Source organism: Hippoglossus hippoglossus, chromosome 20, assembly GCF_009819705.1.
Source record: "Hippoglossus hippoglossus isolate fHipHip1 chromosome 20, fHipHip1.pri, whole genome shotgun sequence".
In the NCBI taxonomy this organism is placed as follows: domain Eukaryota; kingdom Metazoa; phylum Chordata; class Actinopteri; order Pleuronectiformes; family Pleuronectidae; genus Hippoglossus; species Hippoglossus hippoglossus.
This window is the reverse complement of record NC_047170.1, coordinates 7264128-7282325: the sequence shown is the minus strand read 5'-3', so window position 1 is coordinate 7282325 and position 18198 is coordinate 7264128. Positions and strand designations below refer to the sequence as shown.

General features: G+C 42.2%; 1 protein-coding gene across 3 annotated transcripts in view; it reads left to right on the top strand.

Moving 5' to 3' along the window:
• The window catches only part of LOC117753898 (matrix metalloproteinase-16-like), a 69110-nt gene that overhangs the window by 16437 nt on the left and 34475 nt on the right, over positions 1 to 18198 (top strand). Inside the window, exons 2-5 of one of the 3 annotated variants that reach the window (XM_034572398.1) lie at positions 2962 to 3110; positions 4002 to 4019; positions 4292 to 4414; positions 8382 to 8686. In XM_034572398.1, coding sequence (XP_034428289.1) covers positions 2962 to 3110; positions 4002 to 4019; positions 4292 to 4414; positions 8382 to 8686 — 595 coding nt within the window. The remainder of the gene's footprint in view (positions 1 to 2961; positions 3111 to 4001; positions 4020 to 4291; positions 4415 to 8381; positions 8687 to 18198) is intronic. The other 2 variants (XM_034572399.1, XM_034572400.1) reach the window with 2 other exon arrangements.

Genomic DNA, 18198 nt, shown 5'->3' with positions numbered 1-18198 from the left:
TTTGGTCTGTGTCTGTTTTGCTGAGTTAGTAAGCAGATGTTGATCATTTCACTAAAAGAACTCTAATGAACTCTAATCCAAGTAAATACTGTATTCATGAAGTATTCATTTTCCAAATTCAAGTGAAAACTGTCTTCATTAATTATTCATTTTCTAAATCCAAGTAAATACTGTGTTCATTAATAATTCATTTTCTAAAAAAACAACAAAAAACTATGTTGAATTGATTGCTGACATGTAGACATGTTGAGCTGTCTTGAACTTAGCCTGTAGACTGGAGGCAGCTTGTTGGATCGGCTCACTTTATGGAGTATGGAGACTGTACGATACTTGTTAGGTTAGCTTAGCATGAAGATTGGAGGCAATTGATTAGGTTAGCTTAGCTTAGCATAAAGTTAAATTAATCTTCAGACAGAGAAAAACAAGCTCTTTCAGTAAGCTCCCAGTCTTATGCTAAGCTATGCTAGCCAAAGCATATTTCTCAAAGTACACACACATACAGTCTAATACATATACATTATATATATGATATCACAGTTTTTAGGTTTTCCTTTATTGGAATTTAACTTATTTAATTTAAATTTGTGCTAATCATGCTAATTCTCTTATTTTATCAATAAGTGGTGTACATTTGCTGTTCAACCACTATCCTCTCTGGTATCAGTGTATTAACAGTGTATATAGGCCTGGGCTTCCCTCTTCTACATAGACACAACCAGAAGGGAAACGTATTTGCTTTACTTCTAAATTTGAATGTTAGCCGACCCCACGGTGAGTTTGCCATGTTGGCATCCAGAATCAAATATCACAAAGGTCTTCTTGTTCAGATGTACCAGACCTCTTTTTTAAAATAGCAGGTTTCTACAGAGCTGATTGTTGCTTGTGTTCCGACACGAGGCTCAGATGGAAGCTGCAGTTTCACATTTGTTCCAGTGCTGGGTAATGGTTTGTCTTTTATTGCGTTCTCGCCATGCCACCCTCGCTGTTTAGTGAATTTCATTCTCAGTGTGTGTGCGCTATCCGGAGCAGCAGGCCTCCATCATGACAGTAGCAGCTCGACAAGACTCTGGACAAGAATAGCGCTCAGATTTCACAGCACAGTGCTGCTAAATGGAGAATAAGGAAGGTTTGAGGCAAACACATCCTGGCAGCTTTGAGTTCATCAGCTCTTTGAGAATATAGACCACTATTTTTGCATCCTTCCTCTGCACTTGAACCAATACAATTTAGCTGCTGTCTTATGGTTTTTAAATGGTTGGCACTGTGTTGCGACATTCAACAGTTGGTGAATCTGTTGACCATTTCTATGATGACGACTGGGAGAATATATGGAAGGACTGGGTCTTTTCCAATTTGTGTTGTATGTAAAAACCCAGATGATCCCTCGTGTCCCGCCTGGTCCCAAGACCTGAGCTGTGATTCCCCCCTGGCAGGATTTTACAGGGACTCTGAAAGCTCCATTACACTAAAGCTCTTTTCCCTGACAAGCCAAATGACATGATAACAGATGACATTCTGCTCTATAAACTGGTAAAGAGATTTCTCACTATCTGCTCGTGCCCTTTCCCTTACACAAATGTCCCTGGGAATAAAGTGTCTTTAGATCTGTTACTTTTTTCTTCATATATCTCCATCTCTCTCATATCAAGTCATATCTTGATGACATTTAAAATGCTGTTGCACAGAACGGGGAGTAGTTCTTACCTTTCATTGAGTCAGGGAAATTCATGATGACTGCAAATTCACACCTGGAAACCTGCAGACTCATACTTTTGCACTGAGCCGCCCCACAGGTGTGGTGAAGTGCCTTGCTATAGAGCACTTTGGTGGCAAAACTCATTTTTAATCAGCATGTTTGTCAGAATCAAACTTGTGACTGATTTCCCACCTTTCACCTCATTCGTTAGAGGACTACTTTTTGGAAAATTGGCTTCTTTCCTTTTTTTGGTGATTTAGATGAGACAGATGTCTGGCTCTGTGAAGTACGGGTGAAATACAAAAGTCTTTATTAACATATTAAATCTTGTTTGTTTATTTGACAAAACCTGTGTAAAAATGTCATCACTGTGGAGCAGCAGAGGCTGTTAACAGGTGTGAGGAGTTACTCCAGACGCTGCTGCTTCTCGTTCATTTTTCCCCATTGACAATGTTGGTGACTCACAGTCTGGATCAACATGAATCTCTCCTGCTTCAATCAACAGAATAAATGATCAATGGCTGCAGGAACAAATATCTGCTCCGTAGATAGAAACTAGGCAAGAGACATCCGATCACAGAGCTTAGAATTGTGTCACACGAGCCGCCAACGCCTGGAGACAACTGAGGAACAGAATATGCAGCTTAAATCAGTTAACTGTTAAATCTGGTTCAGTTTGACAAATCTCCGCAGCTGTGGATCCACATTTTATGAAAATCTGTAACAATGAAATTTTTTAAAATCACAGATGCTACCATTTACACTTCTGACTGGCTGCATGACAAGAGCAGCTCAGGCTAATGGGTATTGTGGGATTTAGAGCCTGATGTCTCAGCAGCAAAGTTGAAATATTTCAAACTTGAGGCCACAGCATAAACCTACAGGATGTTTGATGTGTAAATTATTTATTGTTCAATCCTCTAAAGAATGGAAAAACTGAACTTGGACTATTTGGGAATCACTCCAGGAACAAGTGACTCCTACCATTTCCTATGAATGCACGCAGCTATGAAGAAAGATTTTACTAATTTAAGAAAAGATCATGATGTGGTGATCTGCGTTGATATTGTGGCGGCCATCGACGTCAGCTGAGTCAGTACCACCCCCACCTAATTTTCAGCCAGGAAAAACCCTGACTAAGCTAATGGTTTCAACTTGGACTCCTCCTTTTACCTGTAACTTACCTCACCCTCCTGTTGTCTGACCTGTAAATCCTTTGCCACAGTGTCTCACTGTTCCCTCTCTGTCTTCATATTTCTTTGTAGGCATGGCTCCAGAGGTATGGCTACCTCCCTGCAGCAGACCCCAGAATGTCAGTGCTGCGTTCTGCCCGAGTCATGCAGTCCGCTATCGCTGCCATGCAGCGCCGCTACGGCCTCAACATCACAGGGACTCTGGACAGCCACACTGTAGAGTGAGTCACGCTGCTTTAAAAATACCTTTGAAGATGTTACTGTGTAACTTACCAGTTATTGAGTGAATCCGCATAAATAGACACATATTTCAGCAGTTAAATGTAAATGTACACAGATGCCACAGAGTTCGAGTCATCAGTCTTAGTGCTTGTGTCTTATCTCAGCTTGCATGTCGGTATAGACTTTCAAACAAATGATTATTTCATTGGTAGGATGATGGGTTGAACCATCAAAACATCAGCCCAAAGAGGCAAAGAAGGGATCCTGAAGTGAAATGTGCAGTGAACTGAGTAATAGTGATTAAGAGAAATAGCTTATGCAGTATAGTCATTTATTGAGTTTGTGTTATTTAGAGGTAAAAATTGGTCAGATGATGTAAGGTTAGATGAGTCATTCAGCACCTGTTTTGCTTTCTGAAGATTAAATCACAGGACAGCCATCGTGTTAAACTCATGTGTCTGGTGATTCTGCCAGACGACGTCGAGGTTATGAAATTACTGTTTTAGTCACTTGTTCCATCGTCTAACAACGGAAGCAGGAAAACATGTAAATGAGAAGCTTCATTTATTATTCAAGTACCGTACATGTGAGGAGTCTTAATACACCAAATGGAGCCCAGGCCTCACTCTGTTTTAACCCTGGGGTCTCTTACCCAGATGTCCTGTTACCTATTCACTGACATTTATCTGCAGCAACACTGAAATATCATCCGAGCTACAAGTGGCGCCGAGTTGAAATTGGCCACTGAACTGTAACATGACAATGTGGTGGCTGATGGTGTGAACACAGACGAACATCTGTCCAACCACTGGGCTGAAACTGAGTGAATGTGATAATAACTGTGCACCTGTTTGCTTTTTCTGTTTCCCCTCTGCTTCTCTTTGTCGAAGTAGCGATACCACGATAAGGTGAGGCGTCTTTTCTCTACATGAATTCATCAATGTGTACGTGTGTGCAGTGTGGGAGTTATGTGAAACGGCATGTTTTGTGTTTAGCCTTCGGAAGAGCTTAAGTGCAGATGTACAGAGAGATTTAAATGAATGATCACGGTCTGCATCTGTTCATAAATGGCAGCAGATTAGATCTTTTCATTTGGTCTCATCACTGCTGCTGATGATACCTGAAGCACAATGGATTTACACTCAGTGCTGAACAAGGCCTCCTCTCCGCTCTCCTCTAGGTGGATGAAGAAGCCCAGATGTGGCGTTCCCGACCAGATAGGGGGTGCGTCCAGATTCAGTGTCAGGAAACGGCGGTACGCCCTCACAGGACAGAAGTGGCAGCACAAACATATCACATACAGGTGGGTTTATTACGATTTTTGCTGTCACAGCTACAATGGCACTCAATAGAGCACATACCTCCGCCAAGGCCCAGCAGTCCCCTTAAATTCAGTCCAGCTGATATATTAATATTTGTTATATATGCCGTTTCTGTGGATTTACGTGTTTTCCCAGAGAACAGCTTCTGAACACACAGTCATCAAGCTTCAGTCTTATATGATGAACAGAAAGCTACACAAGCAAATGTTCAACTAAACCTTATAACTTATAACACGCAGCACAGACCATGTTCTTTAAACCCTGCGACTGCAGCATTATCCCCAACAAAACATGTCGCACAAATGGGGAAAGAGCGTACGTGCACCAGAGACATCATCGCCAATTTCATGACTCACATGCATAATTTGTGGCATGCAGCTCCATGATTAATAATGTATAGGACAACATGCTGCAGTTATATAATATTTTGTGAGGTCAGTAGCCCAACGTGTGTAATATTTTATACCTACTATGCTGTCGCCTGCCCCCAGCTCCATGTTTCATGGGATAATCCTTAAGAAGTGGAACTGTTTTTTTAAAATTTCTGCTCTGCCTTGAGGATAAATGTGTAAGCAGCATTACATATAATCTAGTGGATCAGTGACCTACAGCTGAAGTAGGACTGTATACCACTGCATTTTTCTCTGTAAAATATTACACTGGGTTTCGGCTTGGAAGCAGTTTCGTGAGTGCCTGGTTCATCAGTGACGACAAAGGTCTGAAGAAAAGAGGAAAACGAGCTGAGCAACGCGATGAAGAGCGGAAGAGGAGATTGGTGGAAATGAAGAGTTGTGGAAGAGAAGCAGCTGCAGAGAAAGAGATGAGCTGAGAGGAGGAAACCCCAGTGGAGGGCACAGGGTGCTCTCTGACAGATTAGGGTTATGTAATAGGATGTGTGTGTGTGTGTGTGTGTGTGTGTGTGTGTGTGTGTGTGTGTGTGTGTGTGTGTGTGTGTGTGTGTGTGTGTGTGTGTGTGTGTGTGTGTGTGTGTGTGTGTGTGTGTGTGTGTTGGACATGGATGTGTGCCTGGCCTCCAGTCAGCAGTCAGATGTGCCTACAGCTGCTCCTTTTTATCTCGGCGCAGAGCAGTGGAGGTAGAGAATGCAGCACGTTTATATTACAGTTCCTGTGTTTTCCTTCTAATTTCCTGGAAACATTCCTCAAAAGTGTTTCTCTTGATTTATCTGTTGATTGCTGGGATGTTTCCAAGAAAGGCCGACATGCTATGTTACAAAGGGAAATGAAAAAAGTGTGAGTTGTTGCAGTGCCCATCTGTCACATATGGCAGCCTTGAAGAATCCAAATGAAAAACTTTTGTCTTTCGAGGAATATGAAGTTTCATTTCCCACCACACTACATCATTACACTGTATTATACTCTTCAGGTTTTTCTTTTTCCATCACAGTGGAAGAGTGTTTTTTTCTCCATCTATAATATTTGCTAAGTTCCTCTGACCCACAGAAAACTCTGGATCCTGAAAAAGATTTGTTTGCATCTCTGGACTTCTTTCGGCGTTAATGTCAGAACACGGTTTTAGACTCACTAGTTGACTGTGCAGAGAAATGCCCCATTAGTGAAAAGACACTTTCTAGCCTTTAATATTTCAGAGGGGGGGTAATAGAATGGCAGCCAGTACTGTTAACATTTCTCTCTTTCAGTGTCTGTGGAGGGGCTTAAATGGGCTTAAATAGACTCAGGATAATTACACTTGATACTGTAATTAGCTGGTTTTATTATTAGTTTTAATTGACTTTGTTAAAAGTCTTAAACTTTCCACTAGCTGCTCCTTTACTTTGAGCAGCAACACTTATGCTTCTGTTTACTGTGATTCAGTCATTTCCCTCCTGGTGACTGCGTTGGCTGAGGTAAACCTCTAAAACTGAATCCAGGTCAGAGGCTTTGCCTCTGTCTACTTCTCAAACTTTTTACAAACAATATTCTTTGAAAAAAACAATGCTGGCATTTGGAAAGAATAACAAATGCATGGTCTCCCAGGCGTGTGCTTGTTTCTATGCAGCCACATACAGTGCCTGCTGTTGGGAGGCACTAATTAGCTCGGGCATGTCTCCTGTTCTCGCTGCATGCAGGTACTACAATGAGCTGCATCTGGAATCACTGTCACCTCATAAACATGAAGTACAATATTTTCTGTGGTCCATTTGTCTTTAAGCAGCTTCTCCCTGCATGTGTTTTTGTCGAGTAAGGTAATAACAGGACATATATTCACAGAGACCCTTCTCTATTTTTGTCTCAATAATCTCAATCATTTGGACTCTCTCTCTCTGGCTCAGCTGATGTCCATTTGAAGACAGCCTCATACTTTGTGTGTCTCCGTCGACTTCAAAACACAGAAGGACTGTTTGGTGTTGCCTCAATCAGGCAGCACCAGTTTACCCAACAGCCAATCACCATATTCAGACAGCACTTAAGCTGACTCCTTTGATTTAAGGGTTTGACGGTGCCCATCACGATTTTTTGCTCACATTTATTGTTGTCATCACCAGTCGAGGACACACAGTTTAAATCACTTACAGCAAATTATTTTATTTGAAGTTAACAACAAGCCGGCAAAAACTGGACGTTGTTGTTTGGCTAGACCACAGACTGTACATAAATATGAAATGAAGCTAAACTATCCTGGAAAACTAATGCTGCCATCTTGCGCTTTTGGAGTCAGAGTTTATTGGAGAAGTAGTAGAGCGGGTCGTCCTCTAACCAGAACGTTGGCGGTTCAATCCCAGTCTTCCCCATTCCCAGAGTAGAAAAAACTGCCATATAAATACAATCCATTTACGATGCAGACCATGTTGTGCTGTAGTTCAAGGGATGGAGCCACTGTAGCAAGTCCCAGCAATACATGCGTTTGACTAATTATGAGTCAATCTCATTTGTCAATGATGTTTTAACTGGTTTTAGGGCATCAAATAACTAATTAAAACCAAACACACTGGTAAAATGATGACCTGATACAATAATGTGTTAAGAACTAGCTAAAATGACAGAAACCATCTTTCGAGAAAAAATTGTTTGACTTTTTGGTTTGGCCAATGTCCCATCCATTAACATGTAGGCGGCAGGGTTTATGGTCTCTACTGCAGGCTACATAAAGCAAAATTATCTTTGCTAACATGGTCCTTAACTTTAGTCAAATCAGACAGATTTGGGGTTTTGGTTAAGGCAACTAGGATATCTTAAACAAACGTTGCAGCCGATTTAGTAGCACTATATTTATATTTGTTAAGTTAAAACTCCTGAGAAGGAAGGGAAGAAAAAAATATATTAGAAGTCAGATTTCACACACTGCACTTATGAACCAAACATCAGCCAACCAACTCTCCTCCAAGGTCAGACTCTGAGCTACCAGCACAACAACACGCAGCAAATTGTGAATTTGCGAGTGTCTGAGCTGCAGGATGTAAACTAGACCTCTACCTCTATCCCGTAGAGAACGCGAGAGCGTGACACTGAGATATTTTTGGAGTGAATAAAATGGAGAGAGGCTTTCCTGATTGCCCAAAACCAGACTGGGGCTCTCAGCAGGCGCTGGGCTGTTGATAATCCTTAATTAGAAAATACATTCCAGAGGCAAATTCCTCCCCACACCTGCAGCAAGTCGACCGGCGGGGAAGGACTCAGCTGTTTTTCTCTCACAAATCGCTCCATTTAGCTCTCAGCTGGCAAACAGGCTGAGCGTGAAATGGCAGTGTGGAGAGAAAACAGCGATCGTGACAAACTTTCTTTCTTTCTGGCGCGGTGTGAGGTTGTAGATTGGCATGCAGCAGTATTGCCCTTTTCAGCCAGTGTGTACAGTTATGGGAGTTAGAACTAACATATCTTCAGTGTACAAGTCACGTTATCCTGGTGGTAAAAGGAGAAAACTAAATTCAGATCCCACTGGATGGGGTAGTGTTGGACCAGAATAACTTCTCCATCCTCTTCTCCCTGCAGTATAAAGAACGTGACGCCCAAGGTGGGTGCTGAGGAGACTCACGATGCCATTCGACGAGCCTTTGACGTTTGGCAAAACGTGACGCCGCTGCGCTTTGAGGCTGTGGCCTACAGCGAACTGGAGAGGACCAAGAAAGACGTAGACATCACCATCATGTTCGCTTCAGGTTTCCATGGGGACAGCTCTCCCTTTGATGGCGAAGGTGGCTTCCTTGCTCATGCCTACTTCCCTGGACCGGGAATAGGAGGCGACACGCACTTTGACTCAGATGAGCCGTGGACGCTGGGAAACCCCAACCATGACGGTAAGCACTGGCTATTTTTGTATTATTATCAGTGTCGCTGTGGCTGCACATAGGACGCTGCTCAACATGTTTGTAAATGAAGGTCGGCGAAGAATGGAACTTCTGACAATTTAGAATAGATACTATAATTATATTTTGCATCAAGGCCATGATTAGAGGTTTGGACTGCCTGAAACAGACCTGCCTGAATCTGACTTGAAAATAACCTGAACCCGACATGAGCCCGATCTGAACCCAACATGAAAACAACCAGAACCCAACGTGTACTTGACACAAACCCTTACATGAATCTGACCTGAACCCGATATCCCCCCAAAAAACGAACTTAACATGAAAACAACCTTATCCCAATGTGTACCCGACTTTAACCCAACCCAAAAATAATCTGAACTCAACATGAACCTGAACTAAAAACAACCTGAACTTGACATGAAAATGAAGTGTCCGACATAAATCTTACCTGAACCTGATTTGATCCTGGAATTAAAATCACCTGAAAACAATTTGATCTCGACTTGAACCTGAAAACAACCCAAACCCAACATGTTGTAGACTTGAACCAGACCTGAGAAGAACCTGGATCTGACCTGAACCTGACATACATTTTACCTGAAAACTCTCTGAACCTGACCTGATCCTGACTTGATCCTGACTTGATCCTGGCATGAACCCAACCTGAAAACAACCTGAAAACAACCTGAACCCGACATGAAAACAGTGTGAACCCATCATGTACCCGACTTGAATCTGACCTGAAAAGAACCTGGATCTGGCACGAACCTGACAGAAATCTGACCTCAAAACAAACTGAACCCGACCACAACCTTATCTGAACCCAATGTGCATAAATTAGATGTTGTAGACAAATGTTTTTCCTAAAATAAACTCTGCCTCAGTTCCCTGTCTTCTGAATGAACCCATGTCTGATGCGGTTCATTTCCATTTCAAATAAAAAAACAACGTTTGAATGAAATGTGTCATGAGTTCAGTGCGATGAGCTGTGTTAGTTGTGATGGAAACTGGGAGAGACGTACAAACCCTGGCTCACAGCTGACCAATCTCTGAGGGAGCTGGCTGCGATGTCAGATTTATAATTCGGGTTTTGAAAAGAACTGCATAAGAAACCGTATAGTATATAAACATCTAGACCATATATCCCCTCAGGTGTCTGTCTCAGTTCTGTCAACAAAGTCAATCGTACCCTCACGAACAGTAAAACTGTGGTAAATGTGGCAGGAGAGGATGTGTTATAAATACAACAGTGCATCAACCCTCGCTGAACTGCAGACTGTGATGCTGTGGGCACGTCTGATGAACTGTGGTGTAACGCTGGAGTTTTAAAGTGAGCAGCAGCAGCAGCAGCAGCAGCACTGCTCTGGTAGAGGCGTTCAGGTACAGCCATGAGATGTACAGTAAGCCACCTGCCTTTTGTCAGCATGCAGTTAAGCGTAAACTTGTGTGTTTAGTGTGAAAAACCGTGAGGCGTCACACAGAGTCTATCTGCAGCATCCCACACATGAGAGACAGGCGACTGAAAACCACTGCTGGAACACTCGCTGCTGCAATGCCTGCTGGTTATTGGGTCTGCTGGTAGAGCTCTGTGTATGATTCCTGCTCAGTCCTGGTGTTGTATGTTGCTCAGGCCTTTCTCTCTCTCTCTCTCTCTCTGTGCTGCTGATCTGCCGTGTAGTAATCATATCAGTTGTGGCCGAGCTGAGTGATTACCCCCTGAGCTCTGCAGCTTGTCAGGCTGTGTGTAAGCATTCAGCAGGCTCTGTATAGCTGCTTTCAGACATACACTGGACTCCGCAGCCTTTCCGGACTTTATCCGCCTGGCCTCCTAGTTTTAACGTCCGTAGAAATTCAGGAGAAGTCGATGTGTAAACACAGCAGGGGATCCCCGCTGGATTCACTGCGAGCGAGTGAGGGGGTTGATGACGCTTCTAAAACGCGACAGACACAAAAATGAAAAAAAAAACTAAAAGAAAACAAATATCTCCCGGTTTAACAAGTCAACAAAATATAACATAGGTCTAGTCTTTATGGACATTTTAATGAAGATTTGTCACATATTAAATTCTTAATGCAGCTCTAGTTCAATAATTGATTAATAAATTGATGCCTGGCTCATTGTTTTGACTGGACACAAGATCTTTGAGATTCTAAACGATGTTTTTTTTCAAAATCCCTGACAAAGAGAGAGAGGATAAGAGAGAATGGCAGAGCGTCTCTAGACAAATATTGGAGGTTGAAGAGCTCACGGGAGAGGGAGTGAGCTGGAGAGGGAGCGAGTGAGAGAGCAGCGTATGGTGAGGAGAGAAGGGAGAGAGGAGATGAGTGGGAGCTGTCGAAAACAGTTCTTTGGAAATAGACATGAGGAAAATTCAGTGTAAGGCTGAGTTTTGAGTAGGAGCAGAGGGACTTTTGTTGGCTCAGATAACATGTTGTGAACAACTTCTGAACGCATGTTGTGGGATCGAACTGATCAAACCTGCAGCTTGAATTACACGATAAGCAAAGTAAACTAATGATGCATCATACGTTTGCACACGTGCAGGTGAAGATGCACACACGGCTTGTGTTGTTGTGCCTCGGAGGACTGAGAAGCGGCTGTCACTTCAACCCAAACAGGCAGTGTGATGGTTTTATAGAGCTACAACAAAAAATCAGTGTGCTAAAGTATTACTCCTTATATTAAACAAAGTCATGTGTCAGTGTGTGGCAACCCATGTCGGTAGTTGAAAATAATACATATACAAAGTTACAGTACCTTGCTCATTGTACTGGTGAGACAGTAAAATCTGGTCCGTTTTGACAAACACATCTACAAGTCAGCTGCACAGCTTTATTTTCATTGTCAACATTGTCAACTCTGGGAACTGCAGCAGTCATTAAAACTCTAAAATAAGCAGAAAATGGTTTAAAAAAACAAAAACTAAGCTGCAGAAGAGCTGACACGGCAAACTTATTATCCTACAGTCTGCTTGGTGCAGTGGTTCATTGGTGTGTGTGTGTGTGTGTGTGTGTGTGTGTGTGTGTGTGTGTGTGTGTGTGTGTGTGTGTGTGTGTGTGTGTGTGTGTGTGTGTGTGTGTGTGTGTGTGTGTGTGTGTGTGTGTGTGTGTGTGTGTGTGTGTGTGTGTGAGAGATGTTCTGGGCCTTCTTTCAGAATAGAGAAAGACAAACTAGTGATGTCCACACTGTTTCTTTGAAGATGTTACCAGCCCCTGTTATCTCTGTCCGGATTATGGTGCTGTGTCCTGATCACTCTTGGTGCCGTGCAGGTCCCTGTACCATAGACTCTGGATGATTGTTGAGGTGGCATAATGAACTGCGGTTTTTATGGAGCTTTCTGTGTTTTAACCACCAAATGGTGTGTGTGGATCTGATGGAGTTTAAGACTGAGCCCTATCAAATGTATCTACCCACACAAAATCATTCTCACTCGTATCCCTTAAAATTGCTTTGTAAATCCTTCTTTTAAAGCCACACCCAAATTACATTTTCTTTAAATTTATTTGAGCATTGTTCAAGAAGTTCACGCCATCAATTGACAAACATCTCCCTTTAATCTCTTTCTGTACAACAAACTTACATCTTCGATCATATTTTTCTCTCTTGCATTAATCTAGTCTGGGAATTTATTCGATTTTTTTCTGAACATTATTTACATTATTTCATAATGGACTGAATCATAAAATTTCATAGCATGGTCATATAGAAACAATGACATTTCTGTGATGATAGTAGCCAGCCTCATTATATTACGTATTACTGCTATTTTTAAGGTCGACCCTCACAATTCCAAACAATCGGGTATGCAGGAAAGTATAAGTCGGCTGTAAAGTCAGCTGTATGTTTTACTCAAGGCCTTACAATTTTGTATATCCCTAGAGTTATATAGGATTGCATTGACTTTTAGATTTGTTTCAAAATATTTACCAAGAGAGGTAGTTAGAGATCACGTACATATCCAGTGCACCTTGTTTTCGGGATTTGTAATCCATCTGTGACTGGCCCTGTGTCTCTGTGCATGTAACAGCTGGGAATCATGTAACATTCCCAGAACAGCATCTTGTCTCTGTGTCTGTTTTTTCTTTCCATCTTCTCATCTGTCCTTCTTTTTGTCTCCTCGGCCTCCTTTTAATGGATTTTAAAAAGTTACGCACACCGGAGATGAGCTCCTGTCCGATAAGCTGCCCGTCCCTGTCAAACCTAATCCCCCAACGCTGTTGTCGGGAAGGATCAGTCGTCACGGCGACTGTTGCCAGCATCGTGCCAAAGATGTTATTGTTATTGTTTTGGATGGTGACATCACTGATGCACGCTGGAGGATTAATCGCTTACTGCATGGACTCCTACACTTACATACACTTGTTAAAGGGCTCACACATAAATTTACACACACACACACACTGAGACATTTGAGGACAGTGGATTACTCCACAGTTATTTTAGCCCACGCAGCAGAGTGAGGCTCTTATTAGGATTAGCTAATGGCATTTTAAGAGACTTGGATATATGATATTCAGCAGCTGCTTTCTGTGTGTTTTGATGTTTTTATCATATACAGGAGAAAGTGCTGTGATGTCTGCACAGCCAACATCTGTAGAGATGCATCTCATCAGAGGAACTCTTTGAAAAATGTGGATGTAAACAACTTGCATCTCAGGATTCGCCTTTTGGCTGCTTTGAAAGACCTGAGTGTATTTGACTGTAGGCATCATGATCATAGCAAAGTGATCACAATCTCAGTCTCCATTAGTCGTCTGAACATCCTCAGTTTACAGGCACAGGTATTTCGCTACTTAATGCCAGGGCAGCTGAAATCATCATAAATAACAAAAATTCTCTGGTTCCAGCTTCTCAAATGTGAGAATCTTTTGCTGTTTTCTGGTTTAAATCATTTTAAATTGAATATCTGACATTTGAATACATAATCTAGGGTTTGTCAAAGATAATATATGAAGTCAGGTCTGGATCGACTGAGAAAATAATCTGCAGATTAATTAACAAAAACACTGTGGCTGTGGCAGATTATCTGTGGAGACTCAGTTTTCATTCACTTGTTATTCTCAGGTCATATTATCTCAGGTTTTGAGTAGAGCCCAACAGATTTTTGGGGTCGATACCCTTGATAAATGTGATTTGAGGTTTGATATTTGACAGTTTAACCATAAACTGTATTTAAAAAAATTGTGAATTAAATAAAATGCAACCCCAAGACTGTAACATGGTTATTTATTCTGTAAAATTAGTTTTTATATTGGTGCATATCAGCAAACACAAAGGTCTGCTTATTTCTTCTTAAAGCTCACATTGGCCAATTTTCCTCGACTAAAGGACCAATCGGTCGGGCTCTAGTCTTGAGAAAAACAAGAAGCTTCAGTAAGCTTAGGAAAAGTTTAGAGAAGAGCAAACTACTAGTCACCTACAGATGGATGACAAGTTAAAATAAAAGTCTCCATATGATTGTGTAAAGAAAAATATTGACCACAGTTGTCTTGGTCTTTAAGTGGTTGGATGAGGATGAAGTCAGTCGTGTCAAACCTTTGGGGAGTTGTGGCTCTTTGCCCCTCCACCACCGACACTCCTCCAAAAGAGAGAATATAGTGTTCATTCCTTCAGTATAGTTTCACACGTTCATCCTCTGTCCAGCCGGTGTTAACGCCTCTGTTTCACACTCTCCTCCGTGTTGTGATTAGTCATGCGTACGGCAGTTGACAATAGACTCCCATTATCACAGCACACATGACAAACATGTACAACATATCATGCCTGGAAAGAGCTCAGAGCACCAACAGGTGAAGAGTGTTTAAGATGTCTTTTATAATAGATTTGCCTGTTTCTCTTTCCCAGCGGCCTCCTCTCTCTTGTTCCCTACAAAGTGCGTGTCAGCGTTTGATGCTGTTTTTAAAACAATAGTGTTTCCAGTGTTTCCAGTGCAAGGAAAGGACTTGTTCAATCATTGTTTAAATGAAACAATGGCTTTGAGGGGTTTCTTTTTGCTTAAGGGAGCTGTTTTCATGATTTATTCCATGGTAATCAAACAATGTTGGTATCAGATAGGTCTTTGCCAACATAGCGGAATACATTTCCAGAAGAAGACAGAATCTCATCTGTCTTCAGAACTTTAAGTGTTTGTAATTCTCATTTTGCCTCATCTTACTGTGAGAAGACAGACATTGTTGTGTTTTGGATTGCACAGTGATATTAGCCAGAATGCCCAAGACGACAGGGAATGAGCTTATTGGGTTGGGTGGTCAGCCAATATCCTCTACTGCGGATTATAGTGTAGACACCCAACCTGAGCCCTGATGGGTCCCAATGGGTTTGGACAAAAATGTTTATTTTATGTCTGGGTTTGGGTTGGGTTCAGTCACGTTGGCTTGGTTATGTAGTCGATTTTTCACGCTGCACGTGCCTGTAATTGGTGAAAACATTGGGCTCGGGTTGGGTTCAAGCACAAAAACGAAATGCCTGTCAGGCTCCATTTCTCTTGGGCTTGGAAATATTCAGACAGAAAATTGCAGCCACATTATATAAATGACCTGGTTTCCTCAGATCTTATGGTGCTTGTACATTTCATTTGTCTCCTCCCACTATGACAACTCAAAAGAAAGGGACGGTGATACTGTGATGTTAGCCAGGATGATGCACCCTGAGAGACGACAGGGACGGAGTGTGAAGGGATGGGTGATCAGCCAATATCCCGTTGGATGGATGGATGGATGTTTGAAGGGATGGATAAAAACACCTGGATTCAGAGTGCTGGAGAACAGACAGAGGAGGATTGTGGAGGGGTTTGGTGTGAATGCTAATGGAGAGGAAAAAGACTGTAACTGTCTTTTCATCAGATCTCAATGTGAAGCGACCACTTCTGAAAGGGAGCAGATTAGCAGAAAGGGGATTTCTCTTTTGTTGTTGACAGTTTTCCATTTCTGCACAACAGAAGAAGCGAACGAGCAGACGCTCACGGGTGCCTTATCACAAGGTCATCTTTGTGGGCTGCCGCCGCTGTGTTTTCTTTTGTGAAAAATCAAAGTGCTGCACGCAGGAACAGATAAGACGGGTTCCATTTTGACTTTCACACACACACACACACACACACACACACACACACACACACACACACACACACACACACACACACACACACACACACACACACACACTGAGGCTCAATGGATTTCTAGGGGAAAAAACCATCACCACTACATACCGTGACTGTACACAAACACCCCGTCGCACCCGAGGGTGACTTATAAGGCCTGGTATGCCTTCAAGGACCTCCAGCCTCCAGTAGTATCAGTGAAAACTACGTAACATAACACAGTATGCAGGCCAGACCTATACACAGGAAATGAAAGATTCCAGGGCTTTATTATTTCCCTCACCCTTTCTCCCAGAATGAACCAAAGAGGTTAGAAAAACACACTGTCACCGGGAGGAAAAAAATACTCCAAGAATTTATGTTTCCAGGGATTGGGTAGATAACGGTGGATAGGGTGCTCAATAACGGAGTGATGATTGGCTGAGGGAGAGGATGTCAGGACAGGCTGGACATTGATCGGCTGATTGATTGATGGTCGTATAAGAGAAAGCCCGGCTCCCTAGCATCGATCTGCAGAGCGGTTTATCATCGACATCCAATCCTGTAACGATTGTACATTTAAAGCTACCATCGTTTCAGCCGTTTCCTTTTTATTTTTTTTACCAGCAGATAATAAAAGGACATCAATCCTCTGCTCTGTAGCGGTGGAAGTCGACTGTCAAGTGTGGGTAGCGTAACAAGAGAGAAAACAGAGGATGGAAGAGATGGAAAAAAGAGAGGAGAAAATCAGAGACGTTAGAGTCGGGGAGAGGGAAGGGAGGCTGAGGGGTTGAGCATATGGTGTCCTTGCAGTTTTATTTTTAGGCTACTACTCCTACTGGGTGATGAGGAGGAAGCAGTTGTCGTCTCTCCCTGGTCTCTCTCTCACGCTCACTCTCAGTCAAGTTCAGTGGGTTTAGGTGGCACAAGACTCGGTTTGTTTTCAAAGCCCCATTCAAGAAAAAGAAAATAAAGTTCCTTTACAAAGCAGATTCAAAGACAAGTGCAGTTGACTGAAATGCTTTTGAATAAAAGAAGACATAATGCGAAATACAACAATGACGAAAATATCATAAAATAAGAAATAAAACGCAATGATGTAAATAATAACAACTCAAGTAGGCAGTTCCAATGCTTTGAAGTAGCTACAGTGAATGCACCATCACCTTTCCCCTTTAGCCTCGACCAAGGAACAGCATGGAGCAACTGATCAGAGGATCTGAGAGATTGGGAGTGGAAAGAGGGCAGAGAAGTTCAGATGTGTCTTTAGGGGCCAATAACCCTTAATTCAAACCGGAAGTCAATGCAAGTTTAGGTAAAATGCTACTTCTCCTCCTGGTACCAGGTATCAGTCAAACGGCAGCATTCTGCAAAAGCTGCAGATGTGACATGGATGACGAAAGAAGAGCATTACATAAATCATTTTTTTTACTGTAGTTGTAATTTGGTCTAATTGTCGACAGTCTCCTCTGTGTTCTGTTGCTGGCTCAGTGTTGTGTTGTTGATTGGGGGGGGGGGTACACCAGGGGTTTGGTAATGTTATGGAATGAAGTCCCCGCTCCACAGAAGCGTGAGCTCCTGCCTTTTAAGTGTGAGCTTTACTTTGGAGCTTTAGAGCACTTCTGTGGGGATTTTACACGCAGCCCCGCGTCTTGCTGCAGCTGCACACACTACATCTTGCAGCTGCTTCTCAAAGCCCTTTGCCAGGTAGCGTTGCTGTGTGATCCAGTAAATGTGCATTTAATCTCAGTGTTCCTGCAATGCATTTTCCACTGGCTTGTTTTTACAAGATGTGGCTCTGATATTCTTAGGAAACCATGTGTTGTTTGTGAATAAATGGTTTTAAGGATGAATATAGATTTGGATTTAATCCTCAGTTTTCAGAATTTCAGTGTACTTGTGATTCTTTGAATGACCCCAGAGATGTTACAATCATATTTATCCCTCCCCCATGATTCTGACACCTGGACTTTGCATATCGTTCAATACTAAGTACCGATCCAATATCAGTGCATTAAAAAAATAACATACACTATTTGAACTGCTGTCTGCGACTAACCCTGTATGTAAGTGATGCTTGCTGTCATTGTTGCATGGCCTGGCTCAGGTTAAACCCTTTGAAATATAAATACACACAGAGAATGAATGCCATAGAACTTCTTTTATTATCTAGTTTGACAAATAAATTAATCTATGGATCCACAACAATGAACCTAACAAGTCTGTCAGTTACCTGACAGTGAAACCGCTGTTTTGGAGGCAGTGAAGAAGTGATTTCCGGTAAAAGAAAATTGCAGTTTTATCTTGGTGAAACTAATATACTTTGAAGATGTGGTATTTGATTGGTACATTGATTCACAAATTTGCCAATGCCCGCCCACAAATGTTTGGGCATATTGGAGGTCTTTTCAATGCTGCTAT